Raw genomic sequence first — 16,733 nt, 5'->3', positions numbered from 1 at the left:
TTCCTTCAGATTACAGATTGTTAGCAATGGTACATTAGTTTGCTGACACCAGGATATGTGTGTTATCAACAATATTTTCTTGTCAATTGCTTTTTGAGATATGTCTGTTCTTCTAAATTTTGTTTCCCATTGACTCCCCTCTATTGCCAACCCTGAATGTGTATATGTGTCTGTCAGTTTTGGATTACATACATCTAATGAGTATACTCTGATCCACAATTGTTTATGAGAAATTGGTTAGTGTCTATGGTAGACACTATACCATGATATGGTATAGTGGTCACGTGATGTGGTTGGTCACAGCCTGTTTTTTTCCTAATCACAACCAGGCAGGAAAACTAGATGATTTATCAAGCTCCTGGTGAGTTGCCATAAATAGCTGTTGGCTACATTTAGCTTCCTATTACAGTGGTGCCTCGCAAGATAAACGCCTCGCAAAACGAAAAACTCGCAAGACGAAAGAGTTTTCCGTTTTTGAGTCGTTCCGCAAGACGAATTTCCCTATGGGCTTGCTTCGCAAGAAGAAAGCCCATAGGGAAATCTCCGGGGACCCCTTTTAAAATGCTGGCGGTCGGGAGCAAAGACTTTCGCCCACCGCCAGCCTGGACCTCTTCTGAAGGCCGGCGGGGGGCAAAAGTCTTTGCTCCCCCCCCCGCCTGCCTTCCTGGGACAGCGGAGACTTCTCCACTGTCCCGGGCGATCTTAAAATGCTGGGGGGCGGCAGCGAACCCTTCGCTGCCACCTGCCAGCATTTTAAAATCGCCCCAGGACAGCGGAGGCTTCGCTGCCGCCCGCCAGCATTTTAAAATCGCCCCGGGACAGCGGGGGCTTTTAAAATGCTGGCGGTCGGCAGCAAAGCCCTCCTGTCCCCGGAGCTTGCGGGGCGGGAGGTGGGGAGAAGGGCTTTTCTTCCCACCGCCAGCCTTCAGAACAGCCTTCTGAAGGCTGGCGGTGGGAAGAAAAGCCCTTGTCCCCCCCCCCAGCCTTCAGAAGAGGTCGGGGGACAGACTGTCCCCGGACCTGGTCTGAAGGTGGTTTCCATAGGAACGCATTGATTGATTTTCAATGCATTCCTATGGGAAACCGTGCTTCGCAAGATGAAAAACTCGCAAGAAGAAAAAACTTGCGGAACGAATTAATTTCGTCTTGCGAGGCACCACTGTATAGTTAACAGAATACTGCAGTCATAAATTATGTACATATTAGATACGTATACAATATGCAGTTGGATAAAATATTTGTGACTTGTGATAGATTCCATTAAAAGAATATGAATGCAGTTATGGGTGTTTATATTGGTTGATTTCAGTTACATAAAGGTTATTATTAAAATAACTTATGGCTAGATTTATAGTTATTTAATTTTATATAGTTATCCAGATTTATATTCATACCCGCTGCTATAGGGAAAGTCACTCAGTGAGTTTCATGACTGAGCAGGGATTTGAATCCTGGTCTCCCAGATCCTAGTCCAACACTCTTAACATGAGGTATTTTGAGTTTCTACAAATGCATGAGCGAAATCATGCTCTTTAAATTAGTCTGTCTAAGTGTTAAATACACCTCACAGTTGGTCAGAATACAAAGACTGGTGGAATTTTCCTTTGAGCCAAAAGGAGCTTAGCAGTGCAATACCAAGCAAGTCTAAATCCTGTTGGATTGCGTATAGGATTACAGCCTTGTTTTTCTTCATGAGTGTGCGTAGTATGGTTTTAATTTCTGTTACACACTATAGACTCTGGGGAAAGGCAGGATAGGAATGTTTTAAAGCAAATAAGTAGCAAAATGCTGTTGAAATTTCAAAGTTGTATGTGTTGTATATGATGTGATAAAACTCAGAAATGTTTTTAGGCTAGCCTCTTGCAGGAGTGTCAGTAACTCTCTGGATTCTTGCTAGTCTCTTTCACTCACACCAGGAGCAGCCAGTGCAGTGCAGCATGGATGTGGATGTACCCTTCTGACAGTCGCATCACTGCCACTTACCAGAACAGTGTGAAGGCAACGAAGGGCAGTGGTGCCAGTACAATGCTCACATGGGTGTTTTGAGAGAGGTGAGAGGTTGGGGTGAACTTTTAATAGATTGGAGGGAGGTTCACATGGTAAGCATAAAGTATGTTTTATTACAAATACAGTGTGGAAACATCTGAAAAGGCTTTCTCTAAAATTGCCAGTAGTGAAAAGAGCATTAAAAAGATACCAGTGTCTACTCTGGCAGTGTGTGATTAATTTTGTTTGTTGCTTTGGGTGTTATGTCTAGCAAGTATTAAAATTGTTTTGTTATTTATTGTATTTCACTTAGAGACCTTTGTTAATGTGCTGGCATACATCTCTCTCTATATACATACATACATACATACATACATACATACATACATACATACATACATGGTTAAGTACTTCACTGTGAGATCATCATATTTCTATTTTGGTAGGTATTACTAAGTCTAGCACTACAAAACCATCATGCCAAAACGTCTTTAGTTAGCCCATGCAGTCCTCTTCTTCCATATATATAAATCTGCAGTGAATGGTGCTGAGCATGAGCAAAGAGTACAGATCCAAGAAGCTGCCTTACAAGCATAGGGTGGCACTGGATGCTGCTGCACATGAATAATTCATTCGATACATACAAACCTAGGTGCAGATTTAGTGAGGCACATGTGTATCCAGGTGGCCATTTGACTGCACTTCAAACCTGTATAAAGTGATGCTCCCCAACACAAAATAGATGAAAAAATGCACCTTCCAAATCCTGTTTTACATACATCTAACACAGTTAATCATGAACTGAATCTGGCAACCATGCAAAGGGCGGCAGGGAAGAGTTTCTGCATAGCAATGGAAAGTTCTTGATTTATGATTGCATGTTTAGCTCTGTGTACACAGTGATATAAGAATATGTGCTTCAAGAATAACCAGTGTTATGCAAATAGAGACAGGCTATAATAATAATTTTTCTTAATTAGTTTTCCAAGCAAGAAGAGATTAGCTCCACCTACTCGAGTTAAAAGTATTAGGTGTATTACTTAGCCATCTTATACTCTGGATAAGGAGTGTTTCATGCTATATACAAAATAAGCCATGAAACCAATTTCACCCTGACATACTTTCTGACAGATAAACTAAACTTATGGCTGCTAGTAATATGCCACTAATGAAAGTATACAATTACATTTGCTTGTTGATGTCGAGAAGAAATTATTGTGGCATTCTGGGTGATTTTGTCAAGTTATCATCTATTTACGTATGCTCATTATTTTTCTCCCTATAGGACGTGTGTACCATGATTGTGGGGGTGTGGGTGGCGCTGTGGGTTAAACCACAGAGCCTAGGACTTGCCGATCAGAAGGTCGGCGGTTCGAATCCCCTCGACGGGTTAAGCTGCTGTTGCTCGGTCCCTGCTCCTGCCAACCTAGCAGTTTGAAAGCACGTCAAAGTACAAGTAGATAAATAGGTACCGCTCCGGCGGGAAGGTAAAGGGTGTTTCCGTGCGCTGCTCTGGTTCACCAGAAGCGGCTTAGTCATGCTGGCCACATGACCCGGAAGCTGTACGCCGGCTCCCTCAGCCAATGGAGTGAGATGGAGCGCCGCAACCCCAGAGTCGGCCACGACTGGACCTAATGGTCAGGGGTCCTTTACCCTTTACCTTGATTGTATTGTACAGTAAACCACAGAGGGGACAGTAAACCACAGATAAACAGACCCTTGCACCTTTAGTTTTTGCTCCTGCTGCTTTAGGCTTAAAACTACAAATTAAGTGGGCTTACATGGTTTTTTTATAGTATTATTCTTCACTGCTTATATGCTAAAAAGGCTTTTCTCTGCCATCTGTTCGTGTTCTTTGCACAATGCAACCTTTGTGCAGCTAGTTGCAACAGAAAGCTAGACTTTTTAACCCCTGGATAGGAAGATATAGCGACAGCGTTTCTTTTCACTGCGTAGATGAGAAAAGCAGTTTGGGGTGGGTGGCTGTGCGAGCTTGAAGAAACACAGGGTTATGTCTCACTGTGTAAGCTGCTTACACAGATTTTTAATTTCGAAAAGGAAAGAGTAGCCCTCACGGGTCTGACTTAGTCTGTGTTAGTCGGCGTCCTATGTTTCCTATGCTACTTTTGGAGCATCTCTCTCTCCACACCGAGAGGGGAGTGGGACCGGGGGTCGAGGTCTGCAGAAGACGAGGGCTTTTCTGCAAAGAGCAGCCTCCTTTTGCTTTCTTGAAGGAGCCTGGGGTGGGAGGGAGGATTGTTCCAGCGAGCCTCCCAGAGATGAGCTCGCTCTTCTCTCTTGGGTTCCGCCATGCATCCTCTCTCCAAAGGGAGATTGCTGCAGGCTTATCCATAACCTTGTGCTGACCTTGGCCGCCTTTGATCCTTAAGTGTGAATTGAAAACTGTAAAGCTGCAATTCCAGACACGTCTACTCAATGAGCAAAGGGATAATTGCTTTTGTTTCTTTTAAGAGTACACATGGGCAAGAGGAACAAGATGTTTTGCTGCCGTTTCTCCTCTTCAACCCTATAAGCTTTCCCGCCCCCCTTTTCCGCCCTGTATCCCGCTTCCAGCTTTCCCTGCGGGTTCCTCAGAGCCCTTTGCCAAACCACTTTTCTCTTCACACCCTTTGCCCTTCCTGACTCCTCCTCCTCGCAAGCTCTTGCTTTTCGGCATGTTTTCCCCGCCTCTAACTCGTCCGACTCCCAATAAGCATTCGAGAAAGGCTTCGGTGAAGAAACCTTCTAGCCAATCGGGACTGAGAAAGGCGGGGCTCGGGTTTGCTTTCGTTCCCAGATTCTCTGCCGCCTCGGAGGTGGACCGGGTGGCTTGTACTTGCTGGTCGCGGGTGTGTGTGTGTGTTTGTAAATCGCGCTCCTCAGCAGAAACTCGCCTCCCTCACAGGAGCTCGTCGGTGCCGAAAGTAATCGCGCGTCGCGGCAGGGGTCTCGCCCAAGTGGCACAAAATGGCGGGCAGCCGAGACAATGCAGCGGAACAGATGAAGCGCTGGCAAGATCTGCGGGGCTCGCAGGTACAGAAGGGACACCCACCCCTCATAAAGCCATTGGCACGTTCTACCCCGCGCTCGGTCGCTACGTATCGGCTCTGCATTCAGCGGGCTGTTCGGCGGGCGCGACCACGTTCTGAGAGGCGGCGGGGGTGTGCGAGCAATGTTGAAGGGTATTGGACTTCTGTGGCTCTGACATTATGGCAGGCGTAGCTTTCGCCGCTCTGTAGTGTTGCAATGCCATATGCCAGCATTGTTTGCCCCGAATCTCCTCTCCAAAAGTAGAGGCGGCGGAGGAGCTCTTGTCCAGCGTTGCTTTCTGTCCCCCTTGTGCAACATTGCACTTTGGAAGGGGCGCTGCTAAGTAGGTTGTTCAAAGGGTGACAAAGGTGCAAGCTTGAAATGCTCCTAGCCCAAGGATTTCTGTTTGCATCATGGATCGACGGTCGGATAAGAAAATGATACTGTTGCCCTTTGGGCTGTGTTCCTGTGCTGCTTTTGTTGCAAAAACAAAACTTAACATCCATAATCTCTGGAGGTTGGGATTGGTTTGTTTATCATGGCACGCAGCACCAGCTGTCTGCCAAAAAGATTTCCATTGCTAAAGGGTGGAGCAGTTCGCAAAGTGTTATCAAGAACTGCAATACAGTAATGCTGCAAGGTTTAATCATGATGGAAGTTGAACTTGCGAGAAACCTATCTTACTATGTTATTTCTATCAGGGAGAGTAATATAATCATTTGCAATTAGAGATAGAGAGTCAAATATGGCAAGTTGTTTAGTGTATCATTTTAGATAGAGAGGTACTAAAGTACAAGACCAGGTACAACCCACCCAAAGTGAAGCACTTCCCCTGCTCCTTTGATTTTGATGGAAGGAATTTAAGAGCATAATTCTCCCACTGAGTACTTAATTCCCTCACTGAGATCAATAGCCGTTGTTAATGCCATGGGTGAGTGTGTGCTGATTACACAGTTTCCTAACTTATCTGGCCAACAATACGAAAGGCAGTAGAAAATGGAGACACAATCTGTGGCAGTAGTCTCAAAAGATATAAGAGGGAATGCCAGTGATTTGTACAGGAATCAATATGAAATGGCACAAATTAAAAATAACTGAGCTCAGGGGGCTACAAGCAATGAGAGGTTAGTGAAGTTGCTGGCATCTGTCTGTCTTGGGAGACAATGGAAGATTGCGCCTTCAGGGGTAAAGTCACACCTCTGAAGAGTTACAGCGCCTGCTGTGGCTAACTGTACTATTTCTGGGTTAGCAGAGTCTGTAACCTGAAGCATCTGTAACCCGAGGTACCACTGTACAAGAAGACATCGAAAGGGACCTTTGAAACAGGTTTCACAACCATATGTTCTTGTTATGAAGTAGCACTGGTTAATAATTTTGTTGCAAAACATGATGGAAACTAACTGGAGCTAGTTAGTACTGTAATTCTGATAGTTGGATCCTGTGGTTCAACTTGGATCATGATTTGGATTTGCATGCTTATCTTTCTGTTCTTGTTTACAGTTTCAGTATTCTCTTTAGTGCTAGCCATAATCTGCTGCCCAAATTGGCAAATTATGGTTAGCCTTCATTCTCCATATTTGAAGCAGAAGCCAATTTTAAGCCATAATTTCCAATTCTGACTTGGAGGTTGAAGGCTAACTATATATATTTGATATTGTGGTGAACTATGGTTGGTGCTAAAAAAAGAAATGGACATGTAGGCAGTGGAGAAGAGTAGCGTATGTCAAATGTCACAGTTCTATAATTGCTTTGAGAGATTCCCGCCCTGCCCTCAATCAAGTAGTATGTAAATTTTATGAAATAAAACCATGGATTTGAAGCTTGTTTGAATTTAGACAATGTGATAGTAGGTATCAAGATAATAATAATAATATGCCATCTATCTGACTGGGTTATCCCAGGCACTCTAGGCGCCTCCCAACAAAATATTAAAAATGCAGTAAAACATCAGTCATTTAATTTAAATGCAAACAGCTTCAAATACTGTTTTTACAATTTCTGTTTGTGTAATGAAGTTGTAGCCCTGGCCTCTTAGTTACTGTTTTGCAGACTAACCCCATTATTGACTCATTGTTGCTGAAGACTACAGTAACCGGTCAGAGAGTAGATACAGATGAATCCTTCGTCTGATCCACACAAGTGTCAGGGCATGCCACTTTTGCTTTTTAAGAAACTCTACGAATGTAGATGAGAGTGTAGCTAGGAAATTGTTTATTTGCATCATATATATGAAGGGATAGAAATTAGATCAACTTTAAGCTGTAAATCAGGGGTCAGCAAACTTTCAGCAGGGGGCTGGTTCACTGTCCCTCAGACCTTGTGAGGGGCTGGACTATGTTTGTTTTTTTGGGGGGGGGGGAATGAACAAATTCCTATGCCCCACAAATAACCCAGATGCATTTTAAATAAAAGCACACATTCTCCTCATGTAAAACACGCTGATTCCCAGACTGTTCGAGGGCTGGCTTTAGAAGGTGATTTGGCTGGAGCCAGTCCCCGGCCTAAGTTTGCCCACCATGCTGTAAATACTTATTTGGCATAAGCTCCATTGAAAGCAATGGAATGCACAATGGAGTGTACTGTATAGCATTATCCCCCATTTTACATAACCCACCTTTATTCTGTCATGAATGCAGAGCAGAATACATACAGTTCATGAGCAGTCAGCTGTCCAGACACTAACGAGACTCAAACCTGCTTAACTTCAATTAAGTGGCCTCATGTGCTAGGGTATTTTGATGCTCTGAGTCTAAGTTGACTCATTGGTCCAAAAGCAAGAGCAACTTTCCAGTGGTGGGGTTTCATGTTCAAGGTTCTATATGTTGTTGTTGTCTATTTTTAAGCTCTTTTAGTTTGTGTGTGTTGTAATAGAGTGAAAAGGCATTTAAAGATAACTTACGTTTCTATATCCTTCATCATCTCAGAAAGGCATCTATTATCTACTGGTAGTCTTTAATGTAGGGACAATCTCCTCCTGGCTTTCAGCAGGAATGTAACCAAGGGGAGCAGCTTTCCCCTCAAACCAACACTGCGGCTAGCAGGAAGCAGGCTTCTGTCATGGCTCGTATCTGACTTGCTATGACACTGTTTGAATTCTGCTATTTTCATGAAACAGGCAGTCTTCCAAAAATGGACCCTGGGTTTGGCTCTGCATACCCTGACCCCAAAGTCCTTTGAAACCACGTTTTGCATTGTCTTATTTCGTTCAGCTATTTTGTGTATGAGGAGCAACTTTCTGCCAGCCATACTCTACTGCTGTTCATATTTCACACCTGCTTTCATGTTAGCTGTTACTGTTGTTTTCCATTGGATTTATCGTATAGTATGCTATGCATGCATGTGTTAGTGTTCAAAAGTGAGTTCCACCAAGTTCAACAGCACTTACTTGCAGGTAAGTGTGTGCGGGATTTCAGGTTGCAGTCCTACATCCATGTAACTAGGAGTGCAAAAGGTATATAATAAACATTTTGGATTATGCTTCTAAGTATGTCAGTGTAAAGTTGTGTTTTATTTGTTGTAGTAACGAAAGAAGATCTGCATGCAAATGGATAACTTAATTTAAATTAGATATTTAAATTTTGTCTTGCTTATTTAAACCACTAAATTAAATTACATTGATTAAAATTTGTCCACTCTGGTCCGAATACTTTATTACACCGTGACTGTAAAGTCATCTTCTGATGGAGAACAGCTGAATTTGGTTGAGAGCTTCCATCTGTCTGTCTTGGGACACAATGGAGGAGTGCGCCTTTTGGAGATGAAATCAAACTGTTGGAGAGTTACAGCGCCAGTTGTGTCTGTAGAACTGCATCACAAAAGGGAAAATCAACTACAGCTATGCCAGTGCTAAAGGGATAAAATCAGGATCTATAGTTTGGAGGTTCAGTGATTTCTCTCTGTCTTGATATTCTTTCACAGCACCTGAGAAAGCACCGGTAACCTAAACAGTTAGGGATAGAAAGAGAAAGGGGTAGAGATGGATGAAAGGGGTAGCTCTTATGTGTACTATCCAAAAAGTTTATTTGTTGCAAGCACACAAACACTAACATTGTGCGAGCAGAAAATGCATTGCTGTCATTTGACTCAGTGCTGATTATTTTTCAGAGTGTGGGTTACAAGTTATGTGTTTCTCTGCCAACTTTGCCATACCTAATTTAGAGCTATTGGGTGAATTGGTTATGAGTTGCTGTATAACAAGCAATATTGTTCTTCCCTAAATCTTGTGACATGCTTTAAGTTGGTTTTCTTTTGAATACCCAACACCCTAGAGCTAAATGTTGTTTATTAGAAAACTTTTTCGATTTCACAGTGGTCACAATGCCATGGGGATAATAAGTTCACATAAATTGACAATCATTTGGAGCTCGGGCAGCCTTCATTATCAGAAACTCTTCAACAACCTCTCACAGTAACATGACTGGAAGAACTTCACTGTACCCTTAATGGTATCTCTAATGAGCCACTGTGGAGTACAGAAAAATCAACAGGATCAGACTCCTCCAGTTGGTTTCCTGGTAAATGCCAGGAGCCAAGACAATCTCGGTTTCAAAGCTTATCCTGAAACCAGGCTGACAAGATCCAGAATGACACTTATCCACCTTTAAAGATCAGACTGGAAACCTCAGCGCCAATTGCATAAATACCTAGGCTCCAACAGTGTTGTTGTTTTTTTTAAAAGGAAATGTCTGCTTTCTTCAGGACCATTGAAAAATGCTGCTGTAAGAAAGATGCCTTTAAAACACCCCAATAAGGTTGGCAAATGTTTCCTAGTTGGCCGTTGCCAGTCAATATAGGCATAGATCAAGAGGGCAAGTTGTGGCATGAACTTCTCCAGGCATCTTGCCTGCATCTTCATGTATTTTGCTATTACAATTCCCCCCCACCCTCTCCACTTCAAACTATAGTAAGTGACACAAAGAAATTTGTTAAATGAACCTACAATTCTTTTAGATTGAAAAAAGATGTCAGATGGTGCAGAACAAGAACCAGGTCACTTGACACTGTGTAACTAAGTAGCTATTTGTAACTCTTGGCTACTAGAATCTGGATGATCTGCAAACATTTTCATGACAGTTTAGACTGAGTAACGTTTCTGTGATTGTTAGCTCCTTTTAAAGAAACAGACCCTGGTTTCTGATTGCAGTGAATGCAACAAATTTTCTTTCTATGTGTGGTTAAGTATAAACTGCTTTCTATCTGAAATTTGAGCCAGGTTCTTGCAAAGATTTCATTACATTCTAACAAATAATATGCTTCTACTATTCTCCTTGAAAGAGCTTATTAAATGTGAAAGGGTTATCTAGCCTTAATCCTAAAGGTGTTGTCCAGTCCACAGAACATTACTTTGATACACCAGCACCCTTTTAAGGTATGCTGCATGAAACTGCACAGAAGCACATAATGCTGCTTGCCTTGTTTTATGTGGCCTTAGCCATAGTCCTGTTTTACGTAAGGAATACATGATTTCACACAACCGGTTTTTATGGCATGACTGCAGTTGTCATTCAAGACAGGTTGACCAAAATACGTTGCTCCATCCGTTTCTTAACTTCTTAACTTCTAGCATCCATATTCTTAACTTCTAGCAATTCTTATTCATATTCTTAACTTATCCATATTCTTAACTTCTAGCAATTCTTAACTTCTAGCATCCATACATTGCTCCATACATTTGGAAATTGACTGAAACTCCTGTCGGCCATAGCCTATCCAGGGTAGCTTACAATGAGAGATACATATGATGGGGCTCAGATAGTAGTAGCTACCGTATTTTTTGCACCATAGGGCGCACCGGACCATAGGGCGCACCCAGTTTTTAGGGGGGGGGGAATCAAGAAAAAAAAAAATCCCCCCCCAGCCCCAAAGAGCAGCGTACAGGCTGCACACAACCTCTCCCTGCCAGAGGGGTTGCGCGCAGCTATGGAACAAGCCAAGGCGATGGATCCCGCTCGCTGTTTTGGCTTCCCCTTTAGCCCCATGCAGTCTCTACCTCCTGGGAGAGGCTGCGTGGGGCTAAAGAATCCATAGCCCCGTGCAGCCTCTCCTTGCAGAGGGGTTGTGCGCAGCTATGGAAGAAGGCAAGGCAGCGAGCGGGATGGATCCTGCTCGCTGTTTTGGCTTCCCCTTTAGCCCCGTGCAGCCTCTCCCTGCCGGAGGGGTTGCGCGCGGCTATGGCACAAGCCTGCATTCGCTCCATAGGACGCACACACATTTCCCCTCAATTTTTGGAGGGGAAAAACTGTGTCCAATAGAGCGAAAAATACGGTATTTCATGGGAGTGATGATTATCTGGATCATGACAAGTGAGAGAGGGAGTTTGGTGCCAATGAAGGATTTCCTCCCAATGCAGATGGCAGCTTCAAACAAGTGAGTTTCAAAAGGATGAGGTCAAGGGACACAAAGGTTAACTTCCCATGCTACCCCCCCCCCCGCCTCCTGATATTTTTGTTTTTGAAAAGTGTACATAAATTGCAAAGTCACAATCAGCATCATGTATAGTTTGGCTCTGAGTTTTTCTTTCTAGGAGGTCAGTTATGGCTTTTCTATTTCCATGTGTATTTTTTCTGTGGCTGCTTTTTGGAACAAACATGTCTTTAAAAATTACAACTACTAATTCTTAACTTTTAGCACACTCTTTTATCAATTTTTGGGGCTCAAATATTTCAAAGAATCTTAGAATTGTAGTTGGAAGGGATCCAAAGGATCATCTAGTTCAACTCCCTGCAATACAGGAATCTCAACTGAAGCATCCATGATAGATAGGCATCCAACCTCTGCTTAGAAACCTCCAAGGAAGGAGAGTCCATCAGCTCTCATGGGAATCTGTTCCAGTGTTGAACAGCTCTTATTGTCAGAAAGTTATTCCTAATGTTTAGTCGGAATCTCCCTTCTTGTAAGTTGAATCCATTGGTTGGGGACCTAGCCTCAGGATCAGCTGTGAAAAAGCTTGCTCTGTCTTCCATGGGACATTTGAAGATGGCTATCATGTCTCCTTTCAGTCTCTTCTTTTCCAGGCTAAACATACCAGCTCCCTCAACCATTTCGTATAAGGCTTGGTTTTCTGACCCTTGATAATCTTGGATGCTGCCCTCTGCACACAACCCAGCTTCTTAAATTGTGATGCCCAGTACTGGACACAGTACTCCAGGTGTGACCTGACCAATGCAGAATACAGCAGGACTATAACTTGATTGGGACCCTGTACCTCTGTTGACGTAGCCTAGAATAGCATTAACTGCTGCATCACACTGTTGACTCATGTTAAGCTTGTGGTCTACTAAGACCTAAATTTAAATACTGCAGTACATATTTTAATAATCGTTTCTTAATGACAATGACATATTTGTTAAAGTTTCTTCACATCTTACAATTTTCCCAAGACTAGCAGTGCTGGGTGTGCTAGAATGTTTTCTCTTTATTATATTGGACAATGAGTATACATGCGTACAATTATACTTAACAGAAAGTTAAGTATAAGCTAGAAATAACCTTTTTCTATATGCCTTACTCAATGCCCTTAGGGTGAATGAGTATTTGTAGTCGTAAGATCAAGAATCTAGGTGTAGTTCTTAATGCATGATTAAAACAACTGAGAGTTGAAAATACAATTTCCTTTTAAATACTCTGTAAAGGAGCGAAGGCACCTTTTATCCTCTGAATGAGTGGTGCCAGGGTGCTAAAACACGCCTGTGTAGTTATTCCAGAAGACTAATGTGCTCAAGCGGGTGGAGCTGTAGGTGCTGTGGGAGACACTTAAAAATTAATGCGAAGTTACTGTTGTTAATTTAATTGGCAAAGGTTGAGATAATTCACCTGGTTGTCAAGCTTGTGTCATCACTTGTTATCCTCCATGTGTCTGACTTCCAATATATTAACCACCTCCCCAAACTTCTGATAGTCTCTTTTGAACCACCTGTTCTCTTTGCCAGCTGTGAATGCCAGACTTTCTATATTATTGTACTGTACTTGCATAATTTGCATTTTTTTATGGTGAATGATTCAGGACTTCTTACATTTTTCCACTGGGTTTAGTGTGTTAGACAGCTGTTTATTAAACAAAATTAACATAGGTTTTGGACCAGAAGAAGATGGCTTTAAGATAGTGCTTTAGAAACCCTATTTTGGGCATTTTATTTGTTTTAAGTGTTTATCGTAAGATGATATTCTTAGTTATATTCTACCTATAAAGATGACATTTTTGTAATATGAGAAGGTATAGGTGGTTCGACCTGATTTCTTTGGAAATCAGTTTTATGAAAAGATTTAGCCTTAGGAATGGACCTAATAGCAGCGTAGTGTTCATGATTTATATTGGGAATTCAATTACTTTTCATGTCTGAGTCTATTTTGTTAAGGCAATACAGTGGTACCTCGGGTTAAGAACTTATTTTGTTCTGGAGGTCTGTTCTTAACCTGAAACTGTTCTTAACCTGAAGCACCACTCTAGCTAATGGGGCCTTCTGCCGCTGCACCACCGCTGCACGATTTCTGTTCTCATCCTGAAGCAAAGTTCTTAACCCGAGGTAATATTTCTGGGTTAGCGGAGTCTGTAACCTGAAGCGTCTGTAACCTGAGGTACCACTGTATGTGAATACAGTGGTACCTCAGGTTACAGACGCTTCAGGTTACAGACACTTCAGGTTACGGACTCCACTAACCCAGAAATAGTACCTCAGGTTAAGAGCTTTGTTTCAGGATGCGAACAGAAATTGCATGGTGGCGGCACAGCAGCAGCGGGAGGCCCCATTAGCTAAAGTGGTACCTCAGGTTAAGAACAGCTTCAGGTTAAGAATGGACCTCCAGGATGAATTCAGTTCTTAACCCGAGGTACCACTGTAATCTGTTAAATGCTTAATACACTTTCTAAATCTGATGACATTCAAGCTTGGAGGTGCAATTGGTGCTACTCTTTTCAGTTATTTCTGCTTGAAAATCAATTTAATAATCAGAACTCTTTGAAATGATTTTCCTCCTTCACACATCTGTTGGCCATTTAACATTTAGATTATTATTATTACATGCAAATTTTACCTTTCCTAATAATTCCTGTCATGAAACAATACTGTTTAATGCCAGAAGCAATTCTCCCTGTAGTCAGGAAGCACAATATGTCTGCCAAGTTAACCCATAAGCATTTTCACTAAATCACGAAAAACGTAATAGCACTGTGTAGTTTTTGGTGTCCTAATTTTATTTTATTTTTCTTTTGAATTTAGAAACCGGATGCCTTGACCACCGGAGCTGGTGTCCCAGTGGGAGACAAGTTAAATGTCATGACGGTGGGTCCGCGAGGCCCCCTTTTGGTTCAGGATGTGGTTTTCACAGATGAGATGGCACACTTTGACCGAGAGAGGATTCCTGAGAGAGTTGTGCATGCCAAAGGAGCAGGTTAGTGTTAGAAGTTGCTTGTTGTTTTAAAAGGAAAAGGTGGAGAATTGAATATTGTGAACATAACTTTGCGTACAGAAGGAACAAGAAAGCAAAGAAGTTCGCAAAATGTGTTTCCCTCAGTTTTGTATCTTTTGGTGCTGAATTCAGGATGATTACTATTTTTGATTAAACAAAAATCTTGCACAACACGCTTTTGCATATGTGGACCTAATTTAGAAAGGCAGTCCATTCACAGAAGTAAGCACAAGTCACCCTTGCTCAGTCTGGGGGGGGGGGGGGATGTACAAGGACTATAATTGCTTAATTTGTTCAGTGTGCCCAAAGCTTCTTTAGACCTGTGTTTGTGGAACAGCAGCCTTTAGGTTGCGTGATAAAAGACTTTGTATTAAAAGTGTGGTTTGGCATAGGGGTATGGTGGACGTGGGTGGCGCTGTGGGTAAAACCTCAGCGTCTAGGACTTGCCGATTGCATGGTCGGCGGTTCGAATCCCCGTGGCGGGGTGCGCTCCCGTTGCTCGGTCCCAGCGCCTGCCAACCTAGCAGTTCGAAAGCACCCCCGGGTGCAAGTAGATAAATAGGGACCGCTTACTAGCGGGAAGGTAAACGGCGTTTCCGTGTGCGGCTCTGGCTCACCAGAGCAGCTTCGTCACGCTGGCCACGTGACCCGGAAGTGTCTGCGGACAGCGCTGGCTCCTGGCCTATAGAGTGAGATGAGCGCACAACCCCAGAGTCTGTCAAGACTGGCCCGTACAGGCAGGGGTACCTTTACCTTTACCTATGGTGCTGAAAGGGGAAGAAAAGATCAAACATGCCATTAGGTGAATGCAAGTGTTTGGGCTAAGAAGACTATTAGCTCTGAGGCAGCTTGTGAAACTGAAGCAATGCTATTCTTAAAACAGGGTTATTGCTTTCTAAGGGTAAACAGAAAAAAGCAAAAAAAAAAAAGGTTACTTGATCGGCAACATATAATACAAATCAGTACTATAATTTCAAATCAATGTATCCTAGGTGTGTTATTCACTAGAAACCATGAAGGAATGATTGTAAAATGAAGAGTATCTTACATTAAAGCATAATTACAACATGGTTATCACAAGGTGATGGTAAAAGAATAAATGAAATATAAAGCTAATTGGGTTAATTAGTCCAGGTATAACAAGAAATCATAGGTGATATGATATATATATATATCAGCAGCTTCTCAAAGTTTCTTGGTTTTTGTACCTTTTCCTTTGCGTACTTGTACTTTGTACGCAGATACTGAATGCCGAAGGAGGAGGGAACTTGCCCTCACTCTCAAGTTCTGCTAAAGCCCAAGGTAGAATAGTGGTAATAATACTAACCACTGCAACAATGTTCAGGACTAAAGGAGAATTTTTGAAATCAAAGCTACTCATCTCTTCCAAAACTAAGATCTACTGCCTTTTACAGGGCATTAAAAGCTGTCATATGAAAGAGCGTATCAAATTTTAAAGCAGAAAAAAAGCATTAGCTGTGTTCTGTTTGTTTTAAAACCTCATTCAAATCAAACACAAAATCTGTGGTGTTCCAGGCTAGACAGAACTGCTTCAAAAATACAATTATGTTTCTGTTTATTTTGAATAAAGGAGCCATCTTGTGATCCATCAGGCTGTTAGACTGCTGTCTGCCCCCAAGAACTGTAGCTGGAAGGAAAATATACAACTCGACATTGTGTTTCAGCTTATCTCAAAAGTTTTCTAGTAAGAAGCAGACCCCCCTGTATTCACAGATGCTGTGCCTTCAGTTGTTCAGGTCCTTTGGTCTAGGCATAAAAGGAGAATCACTGCTTCCTGAAAACAAATTTTGGCTCATGCCTTACGTGACCCTTCTTGTTTCCCATAGCTCGCCAGAATCCATAACAGATAGGTAGCCGTGTTGGTCTGCCATAGTCAAAATAAAAAAAATTCCTTCCAGTGGCACCTTAAAGACCAACTAAGTTAGTTCTTGGTATGAGCTTTCGTGTGCATGCACACTTCTTCAGATACACTGAAACAGAAGTTGCCAGATCCTTCTATATAGTGAGAAGGTGGGGAGGGGTATTACTCAGAAGGGTGGTGGGAATGGGAGATTGGCAGATAGCTGAGATGAGCCTGTTGACGACTCTTAACGACTGCAATCCATAAGAATCCATAAGATAGGTAAATAAATTAATAATAAATATTCCCTATTTCCTGCCTGCGTGTAAAGGGTCTGTTATGGAAACTCAAGGTCTTTTGTGTCCTATAACAATGTCTCAGGGTCAAAAAGGCAATATGCTAAGGTGTACGCCAGAAACAGCTGCAGCAGAAAAGCACCACATTATATGAA

The 16,733-nt window shown here is 42.5% G+C and overlaps 1 protein-coding gene across 3 annotated transcripts in view; it reads left to right on the top strand.

Moving 5' to 3' along the window:
- The window catches only part of LOC310688255 (catalase-like), a 46,271-nt gene that overhangs the window by 18,045 nt on the left and 11,493 nt on the right, over positions 1-16,733 (top strand). Inside the window, exons 1-2 of one of the 3 annotated variants that reach the window (XR_014516823.1) lie at positions 4,742-5,019; positions 14,232-14,403. Coding sequence is in view for 2 of the 3 variants with exons in the window: in XM_083464524.1 (XP_083320650.1) it covers positions 4,954-5,019; positions 14,232-14,403 (238 nt within the window). In the remaining variant the exon portion in view is untranslated. Of the gene's footprint in view, positions 1-4,741; positions 5,020-14,231; positions 14,404-16,733 lie in introns of those variants that run through there. The other 2 variants (XM_083464524.1, XM_083464525.1) reach the window with 2 other exon arrangements.

This window comes from Podarcis liolepis (assembly GCF_965112155.1).
Source record: "Podarcis liolepis genome assembly, chromosome: 1".
Lineage (NCBI taxonomy): Eukaryota > Metazoa > Chordata > Lepidosauria > Squamata > Lacertidae > Podarcis > Podarcis liolepis.
This window is presented reverse-complemented; position numbering and strand designations above follow the sequence as displayed.